We start from the raw sequence: 22115 nt of genomic DNA, 5'->3' as shown, positions 1-22115 counted from the left end.
CTTGAAAGAGTCCACACTATCAATTCTGCAGTGTCTAAAGGCTGCTGAGATGAAGTGCATGGGTCCTGGGGTGTTCCTTAGAAATGCTCCCTCCGACCTGAAATCCACACAAGTGGAAGTCCTTTCTTCTTCTTCTTCTTCTTCTTCTTCTTCTTCTTCTTCTTCTTCTTCTTCTTCTTCTTCTTCTTCTTCTTCTTCTTCTTCTTCTTCTTCTTCTTCTTCTTCTTCTTCTTCTTCTTCTTCTTCTTCCTTCTTCCTTCTTCCTTCTCCTCCTTCTCCTTCTTTTTTTTTTTTAAAAATGTGAGCCATCATGTGGTTGCTGGGAATTCGAATTCAGGACCTCTACTCATTCCGGTCAGCTCCGTTTGCTCCGGCCTAAAGATTCATTTATTATTATATCTAAGTACAGTGTAGGTGATCAGACACACCAGAAGAGGACTTCGGATCTCATTATGGATCGCTGTGAGCCACCATGTGGTTGCTGGGATTTGAACTCAGGACCTTCGAAAGAGCAGACAGTGCTCTTAACTTCTGAGCCATCTCTCCAGCCCTCCAGGCTGCTTCTAAAGTCTCAGTGATTTCTAGTAGAGAGCATATCAATCTCCCCACACTGCACAGGCATGGCTGTGTTCTCATTTGAGAAACCATCTTTCTCATGGGCCGACATCACAAAACCCACGCTAGCTTTTCTCCTTTCTCTTACTGCCGATTCTATCTTGCCCTGTGTCCTGTGTCTGATATGTGAGCAGCCCACAGAAGAATGCTTACTTAACTCTCTCCTAAGCTTTATTTATTTTTCTCCTCTTTAACCAGCCACGCCCGATGCCTGCATCTCACTAGAATGATTGCATACAGGCAAAAATCATAGTCTTTCCCCCATCTGTATAGCCCAGACCATCATATCCGATTGTCTATCTGACATATTTTCGGAGTTCTCAACGACTCCCTATCCTCACTAGGTTGAGGTGGACATTGTAGTCATTCCTCTGGTACAACAATCTCCCAGTAATCTCTAATTCAGCTCACAGCACCACGCTCTGTGTCAGCTGTAATCCTGTAGACATACCTTTCCCATCATCCTGTGGCTCATCCTCCGCCAGTGTAACTGATGACTCACAGGAAGGCTTTCCACAATCCTCTCATGTCTCTCTACACTGTCCCTGCCTCAGATACCATTGGCATTGTTATGGTCTAAGATTTCCATGTATCGTCTACATTGGTCCAACTCTTTTCTCCTTGCCTTGCAATGTCCTCTGAAATACACTGGCACCTCTTTAATGATCGTATTTAACCATGCCACCTTTTACCTAAAATGTTTGTGTACTTCCCCTTTGTTGTGAGAATAAAGATAGAACCCCTGACTGGGCTGATTGGGGCGTCTCAAGCTGGAACTCTCTTCTTTTAACTCACCTCGAACTTGAAACTCTCATCATCCAGTCCCCCACTTCCATGTCCTGGCCCTGCTGGTTTTCTCATTGTAGCAGGAACCAAGGGAAAGATGCGACCCATTCCTCCTCCACCCATCCACCCATCCATCCATCCATCTATCTATCTATCTATCTATCTATCTCTCTCTCTATCTATCTATCTATCTATCTATCTATCTATCTATCTATCTATCTATCTATCTATCTATCTATCTATGGGGTATGTGTGTGTGTGTGTGTGTGTGTACATGTCCTCAAGTGCAGATGCCAGAAGTCAGAAGAGGGCACCAAACACCACTGAGCTGGAGTTACAGGCAGTTGTGAGCCCTGCAAGGTGGGCTCTGGGAATGGAACTCTGGTCCCCAGGAAAATCACCAAGAACTCTATAACGGCTGAACCACCTCTCCAGCTGGAGATATGTTAAAGTTCCGTTTTATTATCTATTTGTGTATGCTTGTGAGAGTGTGTATTCCAAAGTGCTCTTGGTATGGTCAAAAAGGCCAACTTGCCTGCATTGGGCCTCTCTTTCCACCATGTGAGACCTGAGGGTCTATCAGGTTGTCTGGCTTGACAGCCAGTGCACTTACGTTCTGAGTTACGTCTCCAGCCCCTGTCAGAGTTTTGATTCATGATTATTTATGGGCCCCAGGTGAACCCTATGGCTCGTAAACCTACTTCTTCCCTCGGTAGCACAGTGCTTTTCTACCATATTTAACATCCTCCTCCTCCCACGTAGAACAGATACTCTTGTGCGTTTGGTCATTCAATAAAAGGCAGTACGAGTCTGTGTGGCGTGGGGGGCGAGTGTTCCAAGCTCACAGCAGGACTTCATCCTCTGAGCTCTGTGCTCCGCTTTGAGAGTGATGGTGCGTGGGCTGGTGGGCAGTCAGCATCAGAAGTTGTGAGGCTTTCATCTGTGGGCCGCCTAGAACAGAGAGGAGCTCCCAGCCTGTCTAGAGAATGAGCCAGCCATTTCTGTGATCTCAGACAGGGATAGATGCTTCAGGTGGTGAAACTAGTTAGTGTCTTGTTGAATCATGGCCAGAAATTAAAGTCAGAGAAGGGCACCTCTGGCGAAGGTATCTTTGGGTTGGACCAATTAGGTGCACACAAGTCAAGTCTGACATCTGCAAAAGTTGGTCATCAATCCCTCTTGTCCCCAGATCTCCTTTTATTACTCTCTATTCTCATTCAGGCTTGTGGGACAGACTCAGGGTGTTCTGAGGGTCTGTAAATAGGAGTGGACTTGGGAGCACAACCTTTGAGCACTTTGGGGTGAACTTGATCTAAGTTTGGAGTATTCTGAGTATGGAGAGGGATAGAATTCGGGTATAGGGACAGAAAAGTGACAGTAAGGGACTCGGGTGTGGTTAAGCAAGCTTGTACGCCTGGCAGGCGTGAGTTTTTGATGGAGTCTCCATCAAAGTTTGTGAGTTTTTGACGGAGTCTCCATCAAAGTACAAAAAAGTGGCAGTAATTGAGGAGGGCGTCTGGCGGGGACGCACTCGGGGAGCACTAGGCTCGAACTTGGTGAGGGGGACCAAGAGCCCGAGGGTCCACGCGATGGGTCAGGCATTCCGGGCGGCGCCGCGCGGCGTGTGGACGTGGTGCGTGTGAGAGGGCGCGGGCTGGCCGCTCCCGCCTGCTGCTCCCCGTGGGCCTGGCCGGCCAATGAGCGCGCGAGGCGGCGGCGGGGCCGGCGGCGGCCGGAGGCGCGGGCGGCTCTGTGCGCTCGGAGCGGGCGCTACGGGCGGGCGGGCGGGGGCCGGGGTGCAAGCGATCGGCGCGGCGGGGCGGGGGGCGGCGCCCGAGGCGGGGATGCGCAGGGCTTCCCGCGGCCACGGCGGCGGCGGGGGCACGAGCTAGCGCTGCGGCGCGCCGAGCCACATCGGCCGGGGCCGGGGCGGCGGCAGCCCGAGCGCCGCTCGCACCATGGCCTCGCAGAGCGAGCCGGGCTACCTGGCGGCGGCGCAGTCGGACCCCGGCTCCAACAGCGAGCGCAGCACCGACTCGCCGGTGGCCGGCTCCGAGGACGATCTGGTGGCCGCGGCGCCCCTCTTGCACAGCCCGGAGTGGAGCGAGGAGCGCTTCCGCGTGGACAGGAAGAAACTCGAGGCCATGCTCCAAGGTAGGCATGCCCCTGCTCCGGATCCTCTCCCAAGTCCGCCACAAGATCGTCTCCCAGTCCGCTCACGGGACACCCCCTCCCCCCAACTTTGTCAGCTTGCTCCGATCCGAGGAGCTGGAGGCCCGAGTTTGTGCTGCAGTCCCGAAGTTGCCGTTAGGACAGTGGCGGTGCCAGCTGCAGCTGGGACATCTGGGCCGTGGCATCTTTACACTACGGGACCGCCCAGTGTGCGGGACTTTGCCCGGCTTCCCGCAGCCCACCCCTGCCGCGTCTTTTCCCTCCCCTCCTTAGTATCCGCTTCCTCCAGCTAGGGCCTGCTCTCGTCGCCTGGAAAAGCGCTGCAGATGTCAAGGCTTCAGCTGGGAGCCCCCGCCCCCACGCCGGAGTCTTGGGCTGGAGCAAGTCACCCAGGCGTGGGGATCTGTGTCCTGGCAGTGCGAGGGTAGCATGTGTCAGGGTAGCATGTGTCAGGGCAGTCCTAAAAGACATCTTGAGTTACATTCAGTCCATAAACTTCTCCCTTGCAGCTGTGGGAGTCTGACTTGACTTTCATAATTTGGGTTTTTAATTTAAAAACAATTTTTTTTTCAAATTCTTTATAGAGTTTCTGGGATTTTCCCAGGAAGAGAAACTTTCTCCACACTGGATCGGAAGCAAATACTGATTTATTGCTTTAGGATTAGTGAGCGGTAACAGATCCAAGGTCATTTTGACCTTTAAAAATGACCATTCGCAGCCTACCTGTGTGGCTCACCTCCCACATCCAAAGGCAGAGATGAGGTAGCTGGAATGTGCATTATTTTTAAGACTTGAGGAGTCCTGGCCCCTGCTCCCAGGAAAGGAGAGAGGTGAGGATTCGGTAGCTCTCATCCTTCATCCCGGGAAGCTTGGAGGTCCACAGACCCGCTTTTATAGCTGTCTGCGTGACTTATTTTGACTTTATCTGTCAATGTATCGCAGTATGGGAGCAAGTTATTCCTCTCTGGAAATTGCAGTGGCTTCTCGGAACAATTAAGAGGGTTATTTTAAGAGAGAACAACATGTTTTCCTAAACAATAACTTGGTGGAAATAAGTATCAGGAGTGCTTGGCAAGCGGTTCTGGAAGGGCTGAGAGCTCCTCTCCTTTGTTGCTTATTTGTATTGATAAACATTCCAAATGTCAAGTCTTGGTCCCCCCCTCCCCTTCGAGATTATGTAACTTTGGAGGAAAGTAATGGATCTGAAAATTGAAGCCGGGTTACATTTCAGGAATTTTTCATTTGTGAAGCTTTCTTATTAGTTCCACGAGTCTGCCTAGTTTTTTTTTTTTTGGGGGGGGGGGTTACAAACAAAACGTTACAATTATGTTACAGACGGATTGTAAGATCGGATTGTAAGATCGTAGTGAACCGGAAGACTCCCAGGCGGATCCAACTTTCTTGTGTTGGAAACAGAAAGGGTGATTCCTCCAAAGGATATGGCGGTATCATCCTTTAGGGATACACTGCTCAGATGCTGCGGTGGGTGCCAGTTTCTGGGCAACTCACTTGTAAAATCTGAGTTCTCCTAGGGGATTTTTCTTTTCAGTGAATTTTCATTTTTGATTCAATGAAATATGGGTAGAATATTTAGAAAACACGAACTGTGGCTAACTCTCTTGTAGGCAGGCCATTTTAACATCTGAAGGCCTGAATCACTTTTCAGTGGTCAACTGTTTAGCAGCGAGCCTGTATTGATCTATACATAATGAGTTAAGCACTTAGTGCTTGGAAAGTTCTTTGAGTCTTTTTCCAGAGTTACTTAACAAATACATTACCTTGTTGGCAAAGTAAGCCCCGAAGTCCTAGAGGATAGGACCCATTGAGGGCACAGCGCACCGTGGAAGCTCATTACTCTTAACCATCTACCTAAGACTCCACAGAATCACCACATTTGTGAACCAAGGGTGACCTTGTGTTTATTTTCTTTATGCTATAGTGGGTATGAGCCTCAGAGTTGCTTACACTAGCATTCAAATCTCTGTGGGACCGTGGGCTAGCTCCCAGGCTTCTCTCTGCCCTCAGTTTCCCCTCTTGTAAAATAGACATTGATTTTTTTTTTTTTAGAACCTTTGTAGTTTTTTGGAGGAAGTGAAAACATTTGATGCCCAAGGAACAAGATCTGCTGAAGTGTTGGTAAATGCCAAGAGCTTCACAAAGCAGCGTTACCTCCTGGGTCCAGTTCATTTCAAGTACATACCACAGTTTGTAACATGTGAGATATATTTGACAGATAGTTGGGGAGCACAGATCGTTTGCAGTTCAGAGTTGCAAAAGCAAAATAGATAAAAACTGATATCTGTCAAAAAAAAAGGTATTTTTAGGTGGAAACTCTGTGGAAAGGATCAAGGATGGAGAAGTTACATTTGTTTGTATTTCTGGTTATTGTGAATTTGTGATTTACATTTTTTTCTTTTTACAATAGCCTTTAAAAGTATATGGGATTTTCCATTTTAAAACTTCCAGGGTAAGTAAGGTTGTTGGCCTTCAAGTCTTCAGAGTGTAAATCGTCGATTATAATGCTTGGAATTTGTTTTTAGAGAGACTGTCCTGGGGGCAAGTTAATCTTTAATAGGTTGCATTTTTATTAGTGGATAGAGTCTTCTATGTAATGGACCAAAAATTCACCGAGGTTAAAATGGGCAGTAGGGTCGTAGTCAAAGAAATAAAATACCATTCTTGTATGATCACGGAGTCTAATTGATATACATAAAAACCACTAGACCAAAATATAGGGAAAATTACTAGTTTTTTTTCCTTCCTTAAAAAACCAACTACTTTGAAATTGCCATAAAGAATGTCTGGCATTTTTGTTGGTATCTTGATGATAATTATCGATCTTGTTAGTCAGTGATATTCTCTCTCTCTCTCTCTCTGGCATGGGAATTTACTTTTGAGTTTAGATTCTTCATGGGCATGCTCACCTTGGGATGGATGCCATGTCTAGCATTTTTTGGTGGTAAGGGATCATTATGTTCTATTTCTTTCATAACTAGCCTTCAGCATTTTGATAGACTTCACCAAGGAGTCGTGGTGTTGATTCACATCAGTTAAATGAATTATACTCTGCTTAAAGGAGGGATTGCTTTGAAAGAGATGGGGAAGTGGTCCAGTGTCTAGGATACAGTGGTGGTTCCTGCCAGGGAACAGCGTCAAAGACGGGATCCCTGTATGAGTACTTCATTTTTGTCATCGCAGATCACGTGTTCAATAGAGAACGAGAATTCCCCCATAGAGAGTGTTGAAGCATAAACATTTTCAGGGTTGCATCCTAAGGCATTTCAGCAGAGTAGTAAAGGAGAGAGGGGGTCGAGGGAGGTAGAGGTTTGTAAAAGAGATTGATTCCAGTGAGCTTTACAAACCTCTAAGACAGGGAAGACTTCAGAAACCACGTAGGGTTTTCACAGCGCTGGGACAAATTGGGATCCTGTTCTGCCTAAGCAGGAGGACTGGTTATCAGTGCAGGCTAGCTCTGCAAGCCGCAAGTGTGCCATGGCTCTAACTCAGCACACATTACCATATAATTACCATATAGCTTCCTGTGACTGGTCATCCTGCCTTAGATACTGTCGTGGAGGTGGAAGCAATACGAAGCAAAAATACGAGAAGATGCAGAAGTTCCGGAAGTGAGGAAAACTTAAGCGAGTAGAGCTTTCTAGCTGGTGCTTCATCAAGGCTAACAAATATTAAGAAACCAAATAGCGTTATGAAGGACAGTGGGTACATATACAGGGCTTTGGGCAGGATCAAGACTTGTATGTTGGGATTTTATTACGTGATGCTATCTTTTCTAAAAAGGAATGTTAGGAGCTGTTTTGGAACCTTGAAGTGGTTGTAACAATTAGGAGAAAAAAAAGATGCATATAAAATATCACAGTGGAGGCTGGAGAGATTGCCCAGTGGTTAAGAACACTTGCTGCTCTTACAGAGGAGCTCGGTTCTGTATCCAGCTCCTACATCTGGCAGCTCCCAATTGCCTGTAACTTCAGCTTCAAGGAACCAGAATCCTTTTGGTCTTTGTGGATAAGATGACCACAGGTAGCATATATTCACATAGACATACATATAAATCAAAAAATATATATCTTAGTGCTGGCTGCAGAGGAAATGCTGAATAATTCAGTTATAGCAACAATATTCACTCTTTTTTTAAAATATTTTTTTATTACGTATTTTCCTCAATTGCATTTCCAATGCTATCCCAAAAGTTCCCCCACACCCTCCCCCCCCACTCCCCTACCCACCCATTCCCACTTTTTGACCCTGGCATTCCCCTGTACTGGGGCATATAAAGTTTGCAAGTCCAATGGGCACCTCTTTCCAGTGATGGCCTACTAGGCCATCTTTTGATACATATGCAGTCAAGAGCTCCGGGGTACTGGTTAGTTCATAATGTTGTTGCACCTACAGGGTTGCAGATCTCTTTAGCTCCTTGGATACTTTTTCTCTAGCTCCTCCATTGGAACAATATTCACTCTTATTTTGTTTTTTTTTTGGGGGGGGTGTTATACAAAGTTCTATACTTCTGTTATTTCTTTTGTTTCTTTTTATTTATCTATTTTAAACTCCAGATTTTATTCCTCTCCCGGTCCACCTCCATACCATATCCCATACCTCCTCTCTGCCCCCCTGTCTCCATGAGGATGTCCCCACTCCCCCCACCCCCACTCCACCAGACAGCTTAACTCCCTGGGCCTCCAGTCTCTGGAGGGTTAGGTGCATCTTCTCGGACTAAACCCAGACCCGGCAGTCCTCTGCTGTGTGTGTGTTGGGGACCTCATAACAATTGTTGTATGCTGCCTGGTTGGTGTTCCAGTCTCTGAGAGATCTCGGGGTGGGGGGCGGTGTCCAGGTTTATTGAGACTGCTGGTCCTCCTTCAGTGTCACCCTCCTCCGCAGCTTCTTCCAGCTTTCCCCTAATTCAACCACAGGGGTCAGCAGCTTCTGTCCATATTTGCACCCAAACAATATTCATTCTTGAGCCACAATGCATAGCGTATGTATTCATATATTAAGAATCTAAGTCCATTTTATTAAAGAATAAATATCATGGACTCACACAGCTATTTGGTGGTTATTGTCAGCTCTTTGGCAGCTTAGCCCTGCATATGACTAAGTGTATGACTGAGTAGATCTCTTATAGATGGGACTGGGGAAGCAGAGGTCTTTGGAACCTCTTGAGCTGTGTGATCCTTCTTGCTTTGTGTAGTTTCCATTCTGTGAAAGGCTTCCCGTGCACCCAGTACTTTCTCAAGGGCTTGTTAGCACTTCTTCTGTTAGAAACTCTCTGTTCTTCAGCCTCTCTCATCAGCATGTGGGAAGGACATTTTTACAAGAAAATACTGTACCTGGGGATGTATCTGCTCAGTGAAAAGATTCCATTTACTTACCTATGCAGAAGGGGAAGGGGTGCTCTCATCTTAGGGGGCTAGAGAGAGGCAGAGACAGGGGAGGGAGAGAGGAAGCGCAGAGGTTAATAATTGCCTTGTGGGGCAGCCTACAACTCCTTATAACTCCAGTTCTAGGGGTTGTAATGCCCTCTCTGGCCTTCACAGTCATATACTTCCATAGACCCATGAATAGAATAAAAAAAAATCTTTAAAGATTTGTCTCATTATAGGAGGATGTAAGCACAAACTGAGTTGTGTGTAGAATGTTGTTGCAGAGCAGGGCACATGACACTTGGAGATGTCAGTGCAGTGACAGCAGCGTCAGCATCCATGTCCCTTGTGATTGAGAATGTTCAAAACATACTCTACCGAGACGGCTCAGCAGTTAAGAATGCTTGCTGCTTTTGCAGAGGACCTTGGTTCAGTTCCTAGCAACCACTGCATGCCAACTTCCACCTCCAGGTGACCTGGTGCCCTCTTCTGGCCTCCATGGGTACTGTACTCATGTGTTGCATACACATATGTGCAGGCAAAAATTCTAAACACAAGCCCCCAAGCATTGCAAGGTCTCTTTAAGAAAAGCAAGCAAGCAAGCAAGCATGCCAGCAAGTGAATCGTGTGTGTGTGTGTGTGTGTGTGTGTGTGTGTGTGTATGTGTTACTTGATTGATTTTGTAGTGAAACTCTTTCTTGAGTAAAATCAGGATGTTATATAGGATTGTTGTAATTCAGCCAGAGAACAGCATGCAAAGCTGACTTTACCTTGTAGCCTAATGTTGAAATCACTTCAGAGGTCCTGTAGCTTGCAATGAAGCAACCAGGACTATCTCTCAGACTGTCCTGGACTGGGCTTTGTCTTAGCCACCTAACCAGCTGAAGAGGCCTGGGAAGATGTCCCCTTTACCCAAGGGCGTAGGATAAGCACTTTCATTAATGTGTACACGCTCAGTAAGTCTTATCTCTGTGAAGCTGTTGGGGGTTTCTGGTCAAGTTGATCATTAATAAATTCAAGCACAGTTGGAGAGTTCTTTATATCAATGACTTTTGTAGGTAGGAATGTATTTGGCAGCAGCCAAGAAGGGGAGAAAAAAGACCCCAAAAAACAAACATTGACGTACACAAAGCAGGGTCATGTGGTCCAGGCCTCAGTAGATGAGCAAGGACTTCAAGGAGCTCAGATCTTTCTTGTGGGGCATCGCTAGTTCAGCCTGGGACCTTTGCTTTGTTTTATGCAGTATGGTTGCAAGTATCAGCCCATAACAGCTACATCTGGGATCTATGCAGGCAAAGCTGCACCTTTATGTGTGACGAAGAATATAGTCTCCTGAAAGTTCACCCATTTGTCCTTTGGCCATCGTTTCTTGAAGAGTCTTGGGGAATGTGGCTCCTTTTCCACCCTCTATGAATGAAGTATGCAAGCAAGCATGGTTTAAGAGCGGACATTCATTGAGTCATTTGATTCAAGTTTCCTGACTGTGGGCAAAGCACAGATTAAACCTGACAGAAGCCAAAGGTTACCTGCGTTGGAGGGTTTGGGGCAGTATTTGTAACCCTGGAGTGGTGGGTAATGTTCTCAGAGTGATGCAGGCATTAACAAGCATCACACAGGGAGGATGCCTGTGTCTCAGAGAGGACCACCTCTCCCTGCTCCTTCACCAGATGACCCAGGACCCCCAAGTCCCGGATGTGGCTTTACCATAGAACTGTAGATCTAGCTTTTACAGATGCGGAACACACAATCTCTCCATAACTGTCCCCCACACAACCTCTCCATAAGTGTCCCCCGTCCCTGAAATTCTCCTCTGTATGGTCACCATTTTTCTTAATTTTTTTTTAATAACAAAAAGTGACACAATATCATATACAAATACTCATTTTATCTCATTCTACTGTATCTTGTGCCCTTTTCCCTTCCAGCCATGCTCTTTCTTTTGGAATATAGCTCCTTATTCCCTCTTTTCTCCTTCTTGTTAATTGGTTGGTCTAGCAGAGTCTGGCCTACAAAGCCTTGCTCTTGAAATCTCTCTGAGGTAGTGTGATAGGGTGAGCATCCGCGTGTGCCCTCGTTTGTAGTTTGAAATTTCTCAGGATGAGCTAATACAGTGTGCTAGTCTGTGCACCTGACGTGTGGTGTTTATTTTATTAGATTTCTCCTATAAGGATGCATTGGATAAGAGGGACCATCTCTTTTCATTAAATACTTAGTGAAGTGTAGGGGGTGAAGCACAGTTCTTAGGCTAATTTTTGAAGGTTTTTGCAGTGGGTGTGGATGCTTAGCAAGTGAGCTTAACTGTGAGTCTGTAAGTGCCAGCTCATCTAATGCTTAGCCCGTTAGTGTTAGCATTTAGCACAAGGTCCAAGATGTGTAAAGCCATCAGCGGAAATGCTCTGAGTGCACTGCGCACTTACATGTCTTCACAGTTTCCTGTTTTAAACTTTAACATTACATTTGCCTATTACGTGTGTGCATGCATATGTGTGTGTATGTGTGTGTATGTATTTATGTGTATGTATGTAGGTATGTTTGTATATTTGTATGTGTGTATATGTACATGTATGTTTGTGTGTATGTATGTGTGTTTTTGTGTGTATGTGTATAGGTATGTGTGTGCATGTGTATTTGCATGTTTGTGTATGTGCATGTATGTATGTGTGTGTATGTATATATGTGTGTATGTACATGTATGTATGTGTGGGTATGTGTATATATGTGTATATGTGTGTGTGTGTGCATGTATGTATGCGTGGGTATGTGTATATGTATGCATGTGTGTGTGTTTGTGTATTGTATGTATGTATGTGTTTGTTTGTGTATGTGTGTGTATGTGCATATGTATAGTGGGAATTCAAACTCTGCTCCTTATGGTTGTATAACCACTCCTCAGCCCTGCTTACACAACCTTTTCTTACCTGCTAACACACCGATAACTGTGGATTCTGATCACATTTATTTGAGATAAGTATTAAGTTCTGTTCCCCTTTATGAGGCTGGATCCTGGAGGAACAACATTCACATTCTAACCGAGTGGTAGGTTTGTGTGTGTCTCTGTGTGTGTGTTAGGTATGTAATATAGAGAAGACACCCCATAAAACTTTACACTGAGTTGATCTAGAACCCAATGACATTTCCTTTATAGGGAGGTACTAAATGACAGGATTTGAAAATTACCCACTGTATTTATCCCTTGATTTAAAAAGCAAATACAAAGTTACAGAATATTTGAAGATTAGAGACAGGTATGCAAAATGAACACACAGACTCCACCACTGGATCTAAAATTTGTCAATCATTGGTGATTGTATTTTGGAAGCTTTTTCCTGGTCTTGAAAGCATATGTCTGTACATCATATATTTTTAAAACCATATGAAGTTCCTGCTGTCCCGCTGGGAAGCAGATGGCCTAAGCTAACTGTGGCTCCCAGCCTGTGTGAATTAAATTACTGCAAGAGCATCTCTTCTCTCTCTTGTCCTTTGAATTTTATCATTGGTGTTTTTCTTTTTGAGATTCATATTCATTCTCTCTCTCTCTCTCTCTCTCTCGTTTTTCAATACATGGTTTCTCGGTGTAGCCGTGGCTAACCTGGAACTCACTCTATAGACCGGGCTAGTCTCAGACTCACAGAGAGCTGCCTGTCTCTGCCTCCTAAGTACTGGGATTTAAAGACACGCATCTCTGCTGCCCCGCTCTCTTTGAAATTCTTGAAGGACATACTTCCAAGGGTCTCTATTATCCCTTTGACTGACTTTGTTGAACTGTTTCAGTATAGAATGTCTTAGGTGGGCCCACAGTAGAGCCTAATCACGTTTCCATCCATTCACCAGGGTTCAGCTCCTGGCGCTGTGCTCATTAGCTGTGTGGCCTGGGACAAGTGAATCACTTCTTTCAGGCTTGGTGTCTTCATCTTTAACATGGGGACAGAATCTCTTCTACATTGTGAGGACTAGAGATGCTCTGTGTGAAATCCATACAGTGCAAGGCGAGGCAGAGATGGAGATACATCATCCATAAGCTCCAGACACTCCCCTAAAACCCTTGCGTGAATCCTCCCTTATTTCAGTAGGGAAGGAAATCTTATTGGTAAAATTTGGGGCTTAGTACGATGGATCTTTTGGTCCCCCCAACCCCCCTGCAGTCCTCCTTCCATTTTTTTTTGTTTTTGTTTTTTGTTTTTTTCCTGGTGGGCTCTCACTATGAACCCAGGCTGGCCTCACATCATCCTCACCATCCTCCTGCCTCAGACTCTCAAGGGCTGGGATTACAGGCGTGTGCCACCACGCTTGGCCGTTCTAAGGCTTTTGAGCGATGTTTCAAAGATAATTTTCTAAAAGACTTTGGAGGTTAGGAAGAAGAGAAGCAGGTTTGAAGGCTACCTGCCTCTTGTACCCATGGTTCTGATAGCGTGGCTTGTTTTCTATGACAGCTGGGAGATATTGGCAGCAGCAAGATGGCCAGTGCAGGGTGAGAGTTGTTTATCTTTTTTGACTGAAAAATTTAAGCAATGTCCGTCTTATCTGATTAGCATGTCTTGAATCAGGATTTCTTAAAATATGTATATATCAGAATCCAGGGTTTGTTTTAAGAAAGCCAGCTTTCATCCTCTCTGAGTCCAGGCTCTTCATGTCTGAGCAGGGTGTAGGGGAGGGGAGGGGGGCAGAGAGATCTGTGTCTTGAAACCATTGAGTCCAAGACTCTTGTAGGTGGTCCTGGGACCTAACATTGAGAAACACGAGTAGGTGGTTAGAGATGGTTAAATACTTCCAGGGACTTCAGAGTCTTGTCTTCCGGGGGGTTCCTTGCTGCCCTAGGAGCTAGCATTTCTGCCTCCTTATGAGGCCATCTTGAGACTTTGCATCTAGGAGTGTAGTGTCTGTGGGTTGTGTACAGTGGCTCGTTGGATGGATTTGGCAGGGGAGCGCACAGCTGTTTACACTCTGGCGAAGGGGAGAACTTGTCTCCATTGCTGCATTGCAATTCAGACCGCATTCAGTTTTTAAATGTGTTTTCTTTAGTGGGTTGATAGAATAGTTACTAAGTACTTTATAAAATAGTTTTAAAAACACATTTTTTGGGGGGGGAGGGGTGAGTGGGAGGGTTGGGGAAACGGCTCTGTCGTTGTTTGTAGGGCCTGAGTTTGAGCCTCACAACCCATCAGACCTAGATGTGGTGGCGTGCACTTATAATCCTGGTGATAGGGAGGAGGCGGCAGGGGGATGATGGGGTTCCCTGGCCAGCTAGCCTCATCCATTTGGTGAGTTCCAAGCCAGTGAGAGATCTCAAAAACTAAAGCAGATGGTGCCTGAGGGATGACAGTAAAGGCTGGATGTCTGTCATGTGGACACACATAAAACACCTGTGACCTCTCCTACACATGTAGACAGACAGTCAGACACACATACAAACACATACCAAGACAAGCAAAATAGTCTTCTTTTTTTCCCCACATGGGTAATTTTATTTAAAAAAACAACAAATAAACAAACGAAATCAAAAGACAAAAACACCAAGCAGAAGTTCACCCTTTGGAAGGGAGGGAGGTCCCTGGGGCCAGGCTCCCCTCCACCAGCTGCTAAGAGTCTTGCTGATGCATGAAGTGGTGAGGGATAGCATCCATGCCATCCTGCAGGCAGGTGAGCATCACTGAGGTGCCATGGCACAGCACGAGCCCCAGCTGCCTCATGTCCTCTTTCAGCTTGTACCGGTCATCAGGATCTCCCTTAGACTCAGTGGTTCTGTCCAGCACCAGGTTGAGCAGTGGGTGAGACTTTCTCAGGATGCCACTGGCTTCCCAGCTACCCTGGAACTACTCCACCTGAATGGTGTTCTCATTGTACTTAAGATGCTTTCTTCCTTCTTCATTTTTTTAAAGATTTATTTATTATGTATATGAATACACCATTACTCTCTTCAGACACACCAGAAGAGGGCATCAAATCCCTTTACAGATGGTTGTGAGGCACCATGTGGTTGCTGGGAATTGAACTCAGAACCTCTGCAAGAGCAGTCGGTGCTCTTAACCACTGACCCATCTTTTAAGCCCCTTGAAGAGAACTTTTAAAAGGAAATATAATTACAAGTAATCTCAGCATCCTAGGAGCTGTCTCAGCTTCCTGACGTGAATAGGTTTATGGGTTGTTTGCATGGTTTTTGGGGTTGTTCTTAAAGTTGTGATTGCTGCTTTCGGTCCATCCTTTTTACCTAACCAATTAGCTACTCCTGTATTTCTAAGCACATGTTAGAAATACACTTTTATTATTTGTATCTGTGACACATTTGGTCAGAAACATACTTTGACTATAGGCAGAGTTGTAGTGACCGTGATTATTACATAATTTTGGGTGGGTGGGGAACTATACTGCAAGGCAAGTTTTGAAGCATGTGGACTTTGAGGAAAGAGGGTGACCTTGAAAGCATTGGCAGCTTTTATTGCGTGCTCACTGTGTCTGAGACATGGTTCCCAGGGCTCTGAGCTCTCAGGAACAACCCAGGAGACATGGACGCTGTCGGGACATACATTTCCATGAACAAACCAACCCCATAAATTCTTTAAGTTGGGGGCTCTGGTTTCTTTTTTGGAATTCTGAATGACTCAGGGCAACAGTATCCTCAAGGGTTGTTCTAGAGTCCAGGCTCTAATGTGGGGAGGAGAGACATCACAACTGGTATGGTATGCCACCCTCCCCACAGGGCAAGGGACCTTTTGAATCCTGTGAAAATTCAGAGGGTCTTGGTAGTGGAGTCGAGAATGGCTGAGAATCTCAGTGGGAGCGTAGGCAAAAGGCTCTGCCTTCTGTTGTCTTTGGTTAAATTGTCTTTCCCTCCTCTGTGAACTGGGGATAATAATGCCTCTCTTTGGGGCTGTGGTGAAGATTACACAATAATGTTTATAAAGCTGACTCACAATTGGTGCCTTGTGGATGGTCTGTGTTTTTCATATCCATTTTCTATTTGACTGTAGCATCTAGCCCAGCGCTGTGAAATAGCTGAACCATATACACAAAGTCACTGACACGTAGTGGGTTTGAATTAAAAACTGGCCCGTTTTGGGCTAACGGCCTCATGGAATGGAACTTTACACCCAGGGCTTGCATTTGGTCTCAAGAGATACTGGGCAGCTGTGTTTTATAAGAAGACAGAGGTGTTATCCACACACAGGGCGGTCTGCCATGCTCAGCTGAGGGAGTGCGGAGAGGACTGCCGATGTGACAATGGCCTTGTGGAGGAGGACATGCAAAATCAACTCAAGGGAGGGGAATGCTGGGTAATTCTTAAACATATCTCACCTGGGCCGGTGTTAAATTAAAATTAGTCAAGTTTATTAGAAAATTTCAAATTAATTGTAAGTACCGGCCCATCTAGTAGTCAGGCAAGCATGTATCCGTGGTTAAAATAGGATTTAAATTTTATTTTACTTTCGTTGCTCTGGCTGGCTTTGGACCCTTGGTCTTCTTGCCTCGGTTTCTCAAGAGCTAGGATTACAGGCCGGCACCACCCTGGCTATCATAAACATAATTTAAAAACCTGTCAGATGACATAATCCATCCACTCTGGAAAATGAGACCTCTTTCATGTTAACTAGCTGAGCCTTCCTCTTCTTTTAGTACATTGCCTGCCGGCTAGCAGTCAGGTACAGGCTGGTGGCTAACTCTTGCCTTTAAAACTTTGTTTCAAAAAAATTCTCAGGGGTTTGGGTGGGAAAACCCTTTAAGACACCTGGAAGCTCCTGTGTCCTGAGCCTTTGCACAGTTCGAGCTGCAGACCCACCAGTTCTTTGAATTTCTGTCTGTTTGGACGGTGAGTGGGTACTTTGGGCTCTCCATCAGTGATCCCCGAGGGTGGCATCGGTAGGATTTTGTCTCTGTGTGTACGTCTCCCAGGAGGATAGCTGGAGTGTCTTGGCGGTGGAGGGTCCAGTGCTTAAGAGAGAGCAAACCACACGCTCTCTTTCCTGGCCTCTGGGCAGGCAGGTTGGCGGCACCCGGTATCCTGTGGGCTGGACAGCAGCTTGTTTGGGCTTTTCTATAGTAATTGAGTAAACCATCCTTGGCGCCTGTTCGTGTTGACACATTGTTACACGACAGCAGAGAGTGATCTCTCCCATGTAGCAGGTCTCATCATAGTTTCCTTCTCTTCAGCCAGTGACTCCAGTTATCCTGTTTCCTGGGGTAGGGTTTGTGCCCTGTGGCTAATATTCTCACTTTAAATGTCGTGAGGACCCCTGTATGGCCAGATCTCCACCTTTCAGAATTGTTTCAATGAGTTCTTGAGAAGGGTTTAATGTTCTCCTCGGGTGTCACAGAAGACCCCCTGATGTGTGCTCTGCTCTGTTCTCAGACGGCCTTTTAAAATCAACTTCTGAGGTTTTTGTTGTTGTTCTTGTGTCTGCTGCTGTTGTTAAAAGAACCAATTACAGCAAAGCCAATCCTGGTGAGATTCGTCTTATTAACTGGTCGATTATTAACTGGCTTAATTTGAAAAAGTTAGAAAATTTATTTGGCTTGAGTGGTGCGGATACAGTCATGGAAAGAAATGTCAGTTTTAATACGGGTTTCTAAAAATCTATTTTTGTTTAGTAAGTTGTAAGAGAGATATTTTATTTTATGCAGAGGTATGTTTTGCTTGCATGTGTGCTGTGCCCTCGGAAGCCAGAAGAGCGCTTTGGATCACCTCCAACTGGAGTGATAGGTAGTTGTCATCTACTGTGTGGGTGCTGGGGAGCAAACCCAGGCCCTCAAGCAGAGCAGCCAGTGCTCTTAACCACAGAACAATCTGTCTAGCCCTCCCCTACCGTGTGTGTGTGTGTGTGTGTGTGTGTGTGTGTGTGTGCGCGTGCGTGCGTGCATGTGTGTTTGCGTATGATATGTACATATTTGTGTGTGCATTTGTAGATGTACAGTGTCTGGAAGCCACAGAGGTTTACAATGGGCATCTTTCTCCGTGACTCGATACCTTATTTTTGGAAATGGGTTCTCTCTGTGAACCTAGTGCTCACTGAAAGCAAGCTACTGAGCTCCAGAGATCGGTCTCTCAGCAACCTCTGCAAGTGTTGGTATATGTGTGGGTTCTTGAAATCTAATCTCAGGCCCTCTTGTTTGGTGTCACAGGTCGTCTGATTAAGCTACCACCCCCATCTCGCAAGGGGATTTTAAGATTAGGTTTGCTGAAACTGGAAAATGAAACACAGAATCATTGCAGATCTGTAGGGTTTGTATGATTTTTTTTTTCTCCCCCAGGGGCTTACAATTTAGGAAAACATTGTCTGAAGTTTCACAGTGGCCAAAATAAAAAAAAGATTGTCGCAATAAGATGGTTGGTATCAGAGAGTGAGCATGGGGGTTGCATGATCTATGTAACCCATATTTGATCACACCAGGAATCTAGCACTTGGCAATAAACCAGGACGGAGATGGAGAAGCATCTCACGAGAAGCCACTCGAGGGGGACAGAGCAAGTGTTCAGTGGTTAAGAGCACTTGCTGCTCTTGCAGGGGACCTAGGCTCTGTTCTTGGAAGCCGCCCAGTAGAACCCACTTGGCAGATGGTTGTGGGCTGAACAACAATCACACACACACAAACACACACACAGACACAGACACACACACACACCAAAAACCAAACCAAAACCAAACCAAAACATCAAAAAGCCAAAATTCCACCCTGAATTGAAGCCCATGAGAGAAGGACGGAAGAGTGGAGCATAAACAAATGAAAAGAATAAAAAACCAAAGATCAACATTTTTTTTTTTTAAAGAAAACTGTAAAATGAAAACTCCTGGTGAAAGATCTGATTTTTCCCCACTAAGTTCAGCAGTGATGTAAGAGTCTCTCTCCCACCTCTTTTTTTTTTTTTTNTTCTCTGTGTAGCCCTGGCTGTCCTGGCACTCACTTTGTAGACCAGGCTGGCCTCGAACTCAGAAATCCGCCTGCCTCTGCCTCCCAAATGCTGGGATTAAAGGCGTGCGCCACCACCACCTCTTTTACCTAATGTGGAATCAAAAAGAAAAAAAAATCATGAGAAAAATCAGGTATGGGAAATGAGACATTATAACAGATGCCACGGAAATCAAAAGGTCATAATGAAGTGCTTGAACAGTCATGTACCTCGAAGACTGTCAAAATATATAATCTGCTGAGACAGAATTATGAAAAAAAATACAGTATTTGAACAGACCTAATTAGGTGACTAAATTAGAATAAAAAAACAAACAAAAACCTCTCAACAGAAAATCCCAAAGTGGGTTGGCTTCACTTTGTTAAGCTTCCAGAAGTTTTAATTGGCACTGACCTCAAATTCTTCCAAAAATCAACCAGGAGGAGAAGCTCCAAGCAACAGCACTTCAGGGAAACTGGACCAGGGACACTGTCTCTTGTGTCTATTGCTACAAAATCTGGGCAGACAGAACTCAACAACACACGTTGTTGGTCACAGGTTGTGACCTCATGAGATTCCTTCTTGAAATGCAGGAAGGAGACAGAATATGAAAATCACTGCTACTGTTTGTGTTTTTATTTTAACACATGGAAAGATAACTAAGTGGATAGAGGAAAATGCATTTGAGAAAAACCAAGTTTTCTATCGAAAGAAAATATTCAAAAGATTAAGAAATGGAAAGTACAACACACATACGAGATAAAGGCCACATGTGAAATCCCGCATCGCATGCGAGAGGAGGGCGCAGGGAGTGCAGAGTGAGAGAGAACAGCCAGGCACACTCAAGGGTGGAAAATCGAATGTTTTCCCACTAAGCTCAGCAGCAATGTCAGATTCTCTCTCCCACTACCTTTGTCTAATGGAGAACCACATCTTCATCTGAGCAACCAGACAAGAAGAAGAAATGGATAGGGATATGGAAATGCCACGTTGAAGAGCATCCTAGGCTTCAAAACTGGGAAGCATCTAGATAGGACAGTAGGACAATCGGTTTCACTCGCCTGAGGTAATTTTATATTTAGTGAACCTTAGTGAGCACAAATACACACATGCACACATACATGTACACACACATACACATATATACGTAGACATAGACACATACCTGTACACACACACTGAGGCAAGCATTAGGGCTGTTTAATAGATTTAGTTTTTGAGGAACTTGTTTTTGGGTTTGTTTGCATATATGTGTTAGAAACACAAATACCCACATGGACTCAGATAGATATATGGGTATCCGTCTTAGTGGTCCACTGTGAATGCTGGGAAGTGAACTTGGGTCCTCTGCAAGAACAGTACCTGCTCATAACCACTGAGCCTTCTCTGTAGCTCCTGGAAATGGAGTTTTAATGTTGCAAGATGAGGAAACATCTGAGATCTGTTGAGCTGTGCCCGTTCCAAGCACCACTCTGTACACAGCAAGCACCACACACTTAAAATAGTTCAGATAGTAATGTTTATATTACACGGTTTCCCCCATAAAACAAAATACCCGGATTGATTATTTTTTGGGTTTTTTTTTTCAAGACAGGGTTTCTCTGTGTAGCTCTGGCTGTCCTGGAACTCACTTTGTAGACCAGGCTGGCCTCGAACTCAGAAATTTGCCTGCCTCTGCCTCCTGAGTGCTGGGGTTAAAGGTGTGTGCCACCACTCGCGGCTCCGGATTGATTTCTTTTCAGACAAAACAGATTTGCCTTAGCAAATTCTTTGTATAAAGATACTTCCATGATCTTTAGGGGAAAAATTAACTGTCATTACAGAGTAGCAGGCTTTCGTATGTTAGCCTCATACATGCCAAGTTTGGTTGATCTCCTTCAACCCATTTTGCTTGTATTTTACAATGTGCACTCTGGATCTTCCGCCTTCTCTAAGCCCCCTCCTACTTCCCTGTGTTTTCTTACCTGGTCCTTAAAGCTGCCTTTCCATATCTCTTGGACTCATTTCCAGTTTTCTGTTCTCTATCCAAACTCACTCATGTAAACTTACATATATAGAAGTTAGAATATGTGTTTGTATGTGTGTATATCTATATCTAATCTATCTATCTATATCTACCGATATGTTTACCTATTTATCTATCTATCAGAGTCCATATGGGTATTTGTGTTTCTGACCCTGATTACTTCACCTAATATAATATTTTCTAGTTCCATTTATTTTCCTGCAAATTCCACACTTTCACTTTTTTTCTTTACAGCCAAATAAGATCCCATTGTGTGTACATACCATATTTTCATGATCCACTCATCTGTTGGATGGATGGACATCTATGCCAATTCCATAAAAGCTGTTTAAAAAGTTCAAGATGCCTCAAAGAGTTCACCCATTACTAGATGAAAAGAAAGAGAAAAATTCTGTTTTGTAAGGGTAAAAGCGTGGTTGCCAAGAAACCTGAGCTCCGAGTCCTTGCTCTGGAGACTTGTGGAAAGCCTACCTTCCTAAAGGCAGCCAGCCCCCTGTGGTAACAGCATTTACATTCAGTGCTGAGGAGGCCACAGCAGGCAAAATTCAGTTATTTCCAAGCTTTTAAACCCAAATGTGCAGAGTAGACACTTCTTTCAACAGTAGATGCATGAGACGGATTTGTGCAACTTGCCGTTTAGAGGGCCTGCCTGAGTTCCACAGCTAACAATCGTAACAGAACGACTTTCTCGGATTTCCATATTTTTCAAGTAGACTATCATGGTTTGGCCCAACTGAGCTCAGTTTCTGCTGGCTTGCACATTCCTCCTGGTTTCACTGTGAGCTTTACCTCCACTGGAAAGTATGCTTCCTTTTCGGCATTTATTGGCATAAATCGGCATTTAAGGCTGCTTGGCTTGAAGCAGCTCTCTTTAGTCTTGAAACGTATAGATGTATGGATGTGTGGTCTTCATTATGTGTCTAAAAAAGAAAGCAGAAATAAGCTTATGAGCAGAGTAGGTAGACAACATTAGGGATGTGACAGGCCTCGGTCATGGCATGGGGACAGAACTCAACTAAATCCCCCAGAATTGAAGAGGATGGTTCTGGTCATATATGTATGTATTCATATGCACTTAGACATGACATAAATGACTGCCTGTGCACACATACAGGTCTACATACATTACAGATTGGAGTGTATCCAATATTCAGATCTAGCTCCTTGTGTCTCCAAATGTGACCTCACTTGGGATGGAGTCTTGCAGAGGTAACAAGTTAAAAGTATTAGGGTGGGCCTGTGAGAAGTGGGAACCGTG

General features: G+C 44.9%; 1 protein-coding gene across 3 annotated transcripts in view; it reads left to right on the top strand.

Moving 5' to 3' along the window:
- Positions 1-3282: 3282 nt before the first annotated feature.
- The window catches only part of Bicc1 (BicC family RNA binding protein 1), a 219437-nt gene continuing 200604 nt past the window's right edge, over positions 3283-22115 (top strand). For all 3 annotated transcript variants that reach the window (XM_021173984.2, XM_029482954.1, XM_029482953.1), the window contains exon 1: positions 3283-3555. In XM_021173984.2, coding sequence (XP_021029643.1) covers positions 3360-3555 — 196 coding nt within the window. In that variant the 5' untranslated portion in view covers positions 3283-3359. The remainder of the gene's footprint in view (positions 3556-22115) is intronic.

Source organism: Mus caroli, chromosome 10 (assembly GCF_900094665.2).
Source record: "Mus caroli chromosome 10, CAROLI_EIJ_v1.1, whole genome shotgun sequence".
Lineage (NCBI taxonomy): Eukaryota > Metazoa > Chordata > Mammalia > Rodentia > Muridae > Mus > Mus caroli.
The sequence above is the reverse complement of the archived record's forward strand: the minus strand, read 5'-3'. Positions and strand labels throughout refer to the sequence as shown.